Source organism: Trachemys scripta, unplaced genomic scaffold (genome assembly GCF_013100865.1).
Source record: "Trachemys scripta elegans isolate TJP31775 unplaced genomic scaffold, CAS_Tse_1.0 scaffold_28, whole genome shotgun sequence".
Lineage (NCBI taxonomy): Eukaryota > Metazoa > Chordata > Testudines > Emydidae > Trachemys > Trachemys scripta.
The window spans coordinates 2,735,323-2,741,248 of record NW_023260513.1 but is presented as its reverse complement, the minus strand read 5'-3'; the positions used below and the strand labels follow the sequence as shown (position 1 = coordinate 2,741,248).

At 53.0% G+C, this 5,926-nt stretch overlaps 1 protein-coding gene across 1 annotated transcript in view; it reads right to left on the bottom strand.

The window, feature by feature from the left end:
- Positions 1 to 1,237: 1,237 nt before the first annotated feature.
- Positions 1,238 to 5,926, bottom strand: part of MDC1 (mediator of DNA damage checkpoint 1) — an 18,807-nt gene continuing 14,118 nt past the window's right edge. Inside the window, exons 3-6 of the mRNA XM_034757532.1 lie at positions 5,155 to 5,923; positions 4,431 to 4,583; positions 2,545 to 2,630; positions 1,238 to 1,954 (exon numbers count right to left, since the gene is read on the bottom strand). Of these exons, the coding sequence (XP_034613423.1) occupies positions 1,868 to 1,954; positions 2,545 to 2,630; positions 4,431 to 4,583; positions 5,155 to 5,923 (1,095 nt within the window). The 3' untranslated portion in view covers positions 1,238 to 1,867. The remainder of the gene's footprint in view (positions 1,955 to 2,544; positions 2,631 to 4,430; positions 4,584 to 5,154; positions 5,924 to 5,926) is intronic.

Below are 5,926 nucleotides of genomic sequence, written 5' to 3'. Positions count from 1 at the left end.
CTGAAGCCCCAGCTCCTGGAGTCACGGGAGTAGATGAGGTGCTGAATTCTCATTTTTTGGAAACAAGGTAAACCTCTAGCCCCAACCGTTGTGGAGTAAAGGTGGCAAACATGACCCCTCAGGGCTGAGAGCCCAGCAGTCACAGAAAAAAACACCCCTCCCACGTATATTAGCCTTAAAATAAAAAAATGGTGATTTTTTTTTTTGGAGCCTGACTCAAGCGTGATAAAAGTGGGGACCCCTGTAGCCCTCTTTCTTCTGCCCCCAGCAGAGCCTGGGGCCCAGGAACAGGCCGTAGGGGCAGCTTTAGCTTTCCCCAGAGATGCAGGCCCTGCTATCCTAGTGTCTGATTTCCCTGCTGAGCACACGAGCCAGACTGTGTGCACGGGGGCAGGGCTGATACCTAGTGGCCACCTGTGGCATTGCAGCGCATGGAGGCCCATGTTAACGATTATTTCCATTGTGTAGCATGGGTTGGGTGTAGGGAAGGGGGATGCCGGGTTAGATGGGCCCGTTGGTCTGAACCATGGTGAGCATGGAATCAGGGTGGGGATACCAGTCTAGGTGGGGGTCCATTGGTCTGACCCAGGGTGGGCTTGGAGTTGGGTGGGGATACCAGACTGGGTGGGGCCCATTGGTCTGAACCATGGTGAAAATGGAGCTGGGGTGGGGATACAGACTAGGTGGGGGCCCGTTGGTCTGAACCATGGTGAGCATGGAGTTGGGGTGGAGATACCAGCCTAGATGGCGTCCCTTGGTATGAGCCAGTAATAATGTGACGTACTGGGAAGAAGATAATATAATTTAATGGAATGGCACGGGTGAAATATTTTATATTTATTACATATATAAATATATAGAATAACAATCCATAGATAAATACATGAGGTATAGACAAAGGCAGGGTTAAATAACCCAACGCGGTGCAAATGTGCAAACTTGAAACAAGAGTAAAATACACAATTTTACAATAAAATCTTTGATACAAAATTTACAACTGTCACCCCTGGCCAATGTACATATTTTCACCAGGGACAAAACTTCCAGTATATTGATTCAAGCCTCAGTGATTCTGACAGGGAGAGAATGGCAGAGTATCAGTTCCTACTCAGGATCAGGGCCCCGTTGTGCCGGGCGCTGCCCAGAAACACAGGGAGAGACAGTCCCTGCCCCAGCTGAGATCAGGGCCCCGTTGTGCTGGGCACTGCCCAGACACACAGGGAGAGATAGTCCCTGCCCCAGCTGAGATCAGGGCCCCGTTGTGCCGGGCGCTGCACAGACACACAGAGAGAGACAGGCCCTGCCATGAAGAGGTCACAGTCTAAGGCAGCCAAATACAGCAGTGCAGACCAGCAAAGAAAATATTTGTTAAATGGATGCTGTTCAGTCAGAGGAATAGAACCCAGGTGTCCTGGCTCCCAGTTCCCTCTGCTTAACCTACTAGACCCCACTTCACTCCAACAATTGGGGATAGAAGCCAGGAGTCCTATGCACTAACCACTGGACAATCCCACCACCATCCAGCCCATTCGATAGTCATCCATCTCCTTTTTATTTTCTCTGTTCCTTTCTTCTGGGTTCCACCTAATGGATGTAACAGAACATAGGATGCCTGGGTTCTCAGTGCAGATTCCACCGATCTGTGTTCCCTGCCCCCGGAAGGGGACCAAAGCGCCATCCCACCGCTGCCCCCCAGAAGGCAGCATATGTTCATCTGGCAGCTAAGGATTAATACTGGCTTTCTTGGCTCAATACTGACTATAGTGGCTCTGGGTTAGCCCAGGCGTGCCGGATCGGAGCAGCCCCCTTATGGGTGGCTGTAGTCGGAGGTTCTGGATGGCCCATTCTTCCCTCAGCTGTGATCGCATCAGGTCCGGTTCTGGAGGAACTGATGAGCCTTCTGGACGGAGTAGGAGGTGGCACCAACCAGCCTCGACTTTAGGAAAAACGCCAGCTGCAGGAGACAGAGATGGAGGGTGAATGGCAGGGGAAAGAGATACAGAGAATATGTGTTTGTGTATGTGTGTGTGTATATGTGTGTTCTAACCACTAAACACCACTTCCCTCCCAAAGCTGGGGCGAGAACCCAGGAATCATGACTCCCAGCCCCCCTGCTCTAACCACTAGACACCACTTCCCTCCCAGAGCTGGGGAGAGAACCAAGGAGTTCTGACCCCCAACCCCCGTGCTCTAAACAGTATGGCCCTCCCAGCACTGGGAATAGAACCCAGGAGTCCTGACTCCCCCCTAGATCCCACACCTCTCCCAGAGTTGGGACTAGAACCCAGGAGTCCTGTAGTGTATGCAGGTGGGTTGCTGTCCCACCCACCCACAGGGTGGTATTTCTTACATCACCTTTTGCCATGCACCCCCAAAGTGGTTAACATATTGCCCTGTTGCAGCTGCCCAGCATAGAGGATAACAACCTACTATCGCAGCCACACGCCTTTTAGCTCAAGGTGGAGAGGACTGGGCTGCCACGCTGCGGCCTGCCCCCATCTACGCCCTGCCCCCAGCCTGGCACCCTCTCGCCGGGATCCTTACCAGAGAGCAGAAGCTCAGCAGACTCAGCGCGGCCAGGCAGATGAGGATGATGGCCCAGTAGGGGAGGGCGCTGCTATCCGGAGAGGCTGCAGGGGACGAGATGAGGGAGGGGGCGGATGGTCAGGCGAGAGAGAAAGCATAATGGGCCATCTTTACAGTCAAGGGGTGTTGAGGGAGCACAACTCCCCCTGGTGGTCAAGTAAAGGGGAGCTGGCATGCTAAAACCATCGTGGCCATGGTGGCTTGGGTTAGCCACCTGTGTACGGGCCCACCCAACCCCCTGAGCCTGTTCTGTCACCTGTGCGGCCGTCTCTTATCCAAGCATTAGAGCCTCGTGCTTCAGCCACAGGATCACGCCTGGATAAGCCGCAGCAACTTTCAAGACAACTCAGGCGCTGGGACCCCTTGAGCAAATTTGAACCAGGCGTCCTACCCGGTGCCCTGATGAGGCCCAGCAAATTTCAAGGCCGGCTGAGCAGGCAGGTGGATTTTAGAGCGCTTTGAGACACTAGTGCACCCTGCATAATGCGCTCCGGCCCCCACGGCAGTTGTGGTTTGCTGCAGAAGGCTTGTGTTATCCATGATCTCACTGGCCTTTCTGGCCGTAAAATGTTCAAGCGCATTAGTTCAGGGGCATTAGCAGACTCACAAATCAAGCCATAGTGTCACCATTAGAGGGGGACAAAGAGCCATGCGAGATCAGAGTGGATTGGCCTCCCAAATCCTGTTACATTTCCTCCTCGGGTTGCCAGCTTCATCGGGCATGATTCATTTTAGTTCTCTGAGCATCAGGCTGGCCTCATCAATTAGATGAGACCCCGTCTGAATGCAGCTTCTGGGAACGATTCTACTGTCTAAAACAGTCTGGGACTCGAGATTCAGTTCCTGGCTCAGCCCGGGCTCTCTTTCTGCGTGACATTGGGCAAGTCTCCTTGTCTTTCTAGGCCTCAGTTTTCCCGTTTGCGAAATGGGGCTCATAGAGCGGCTTGACATTTTTATTTTGGTGGGGAAATGGCTGGGGGCTTTTTTCCCACATCAGAAATGGGTATGATAAAATTGTCTGTTTTATTTTAAATATTATTTTTGTTTATTTAGTGCAACAAATGGGAGTTTTTTAACCAAAAAAAAAGCCTCTAGGTTGTACTGTAATTCAAAGAAATAATAACAGTAGGAATCTAATTTAGAGAACTTTTCTCATCAGTAGATCGCAAAGAGCTCCACAAAGGAGGTCAGTGTCATATCCTTATTTTACAGGGGGAAACTGAGGCAGAGAGCCGGTAGTAGAGCCAGGACTGGAGCCCAGGGCACCTGAATCCCAGTCCTGATCCACTGGCACAAACCCCTTCCCTCTTTAATACAGGGGGTCAGAAAAGGGATTTCTTTTTCCGTGGAGCATTTCAAGGAAAAGAAACAGCCTCCCCCTCCCCCAAAATCATCATCATCAAAACTTTCCACTGAAAATATTGCGTTAACTGAAAAATTAAACATGGGAAATTGTTTGACCAAACCCTCTCAAATGTTAAGCCAACCCCACGAAAAGGTCGGCTAATAACTACACATTTTTAAACTGAAAATGAAACACAGCAAAAATCGGTCCAAAACGGGAAGAAAAAAAAAGCGAAATATTTCAGCTCTAAACCGCCCGCAGATAAAAAAATGTAAGCAAGTGACGCCCAAATTGTAAGACAAACCCTGGGACCTTTTTGTTTTTCAGCTGAAAAGCTTTGATTTGCAATTTGCTGATGAAATCTGAACAATTTTCGCAGCAAGTGGCCCTTTTCCGTGAAAACGTTCATTGGGTCAAAGCCCCCCGTTGCCCATCAGCCAAAACAGCTCAACAGAATTCCTTTGACCAGTCCTGCTATTCAACAAGCAAATAACCTCACCTGTGGTCTGTGAGGTGACAGAAACGGGCCCAAAAGATGAGGCGGTAGCGCCAGACCCTGAAGGTGTCGTGGATTCTGGTAGACTGGGAGAGGTGGCTGGTCCAGTCCTCGGTGGGCCAGAAGAAGTCGTATCTCCACTAGTTGGGATGGAACCTGGTGGATAAAAATGGCCACAAGTTATAAGAAGATAAGCGCGGCCAGACTGGGTCAGACTAAAGGTCCATCTAGCCCAGTATCCTGTCTTCTGACAATGGCCAGTGCCAGATGCTTCAGAGGGAATGAACAGAACAGGTAATCCTCAAGTGATCCATCCCCTGTCGCCCATTCCCAACAAGGCTTGATCATGGAGGTGAATGGTGTAGGACGGCTGCTCAGCCCCTATCTAGGCACAGCTACCTGGGAAGTGTCCCGGAGTAAGAAACTCACCAAGTTTCATCAAAGTAGGGCCATCTCCTAGGAAGAGAGTGCACCACCCACCTTCCGTGCCTCTCCATCAATGACCCCGTTGGTGCATCAAAACCCCTTCCCCCCAGACCCATGAGCATTCAACCTGGCGGGTGCTACTTGTGGAAGCCCGGGCGTGCAGATCTATGTGCTACTTTGGTAGGTGGTTTCAGGGTTGGTATTGCTGGGTTGGATGTACAGCCCTGGCACATGGGGGCCCTGAGCTCAGCTGGGAGCCCTTCGGGGCCACCTGAACACACGGAATACGAAGGAAACATACCCGGGGTGGGAGCAGATGAGGCTGGGACGCTAGAAGCGCTGGAGCTAGGTGAACTTGCAGAGCTGATGACAGCGGGGGTGGGTGTAACTGCAGGAGACCCAGAAGAGGTAGGATGCCCAGTATTCTTGGATGTAGTGACTGTAGATTGTGGAGAGATTGTAGCAGAGCTGGTAGCTCTGGAAGTGGAGCTGGGGGTCGAGGTGGCAGCAGAGCTGGCGGTCCCAGTGACAGCAGAGCTGGGGGTCATGGTGGCAGCAGAGCTGGGGGTCGAGGTGGCAGCGGAGCTGGTGGTCATGGTGGCAGCGGAGCTGGGGGTCATGGTGGCAGCAGAGCTGGGGGTCGAGGTGGCAGCGGAGCTGGGGGTCGAGGTGGCAGCAGAGCTGGGGGTCGAGGTGGCAGTGGAGCTGGGGGTCGAGGTGGCAGCGGAGCTGGGGGTCATGGTGGCAGTGGAGCTGGGAGTAATGGTAGCAGCGGAGCTGGGGGTCGAGGTGGCAGCGGAGCTGGGGGTCGAGGTGACAGTGGAGCTGGGGGTCGAGGTGGCAGCGGAGCTGGGGGTCGAGGTGGCAGCGGAGCTGGGAGTCATGGTGACAGTGGAGCTAGGGATTGAGGTGGCAGCGGAGCTGGGGGTCGAGGTGGCAGCAGAGCTGGGGGTTGAGCTGACAGCGGAGCTGGGGGTCGAGGCAGCAGGGGAGCTGGGGGTTGAGGCGACAGTGGAGCTGGGGGTCGAGGCAGCAGGGGAGCTGGGGGTTGAAGTGTCAGATGAGCTGGGGGT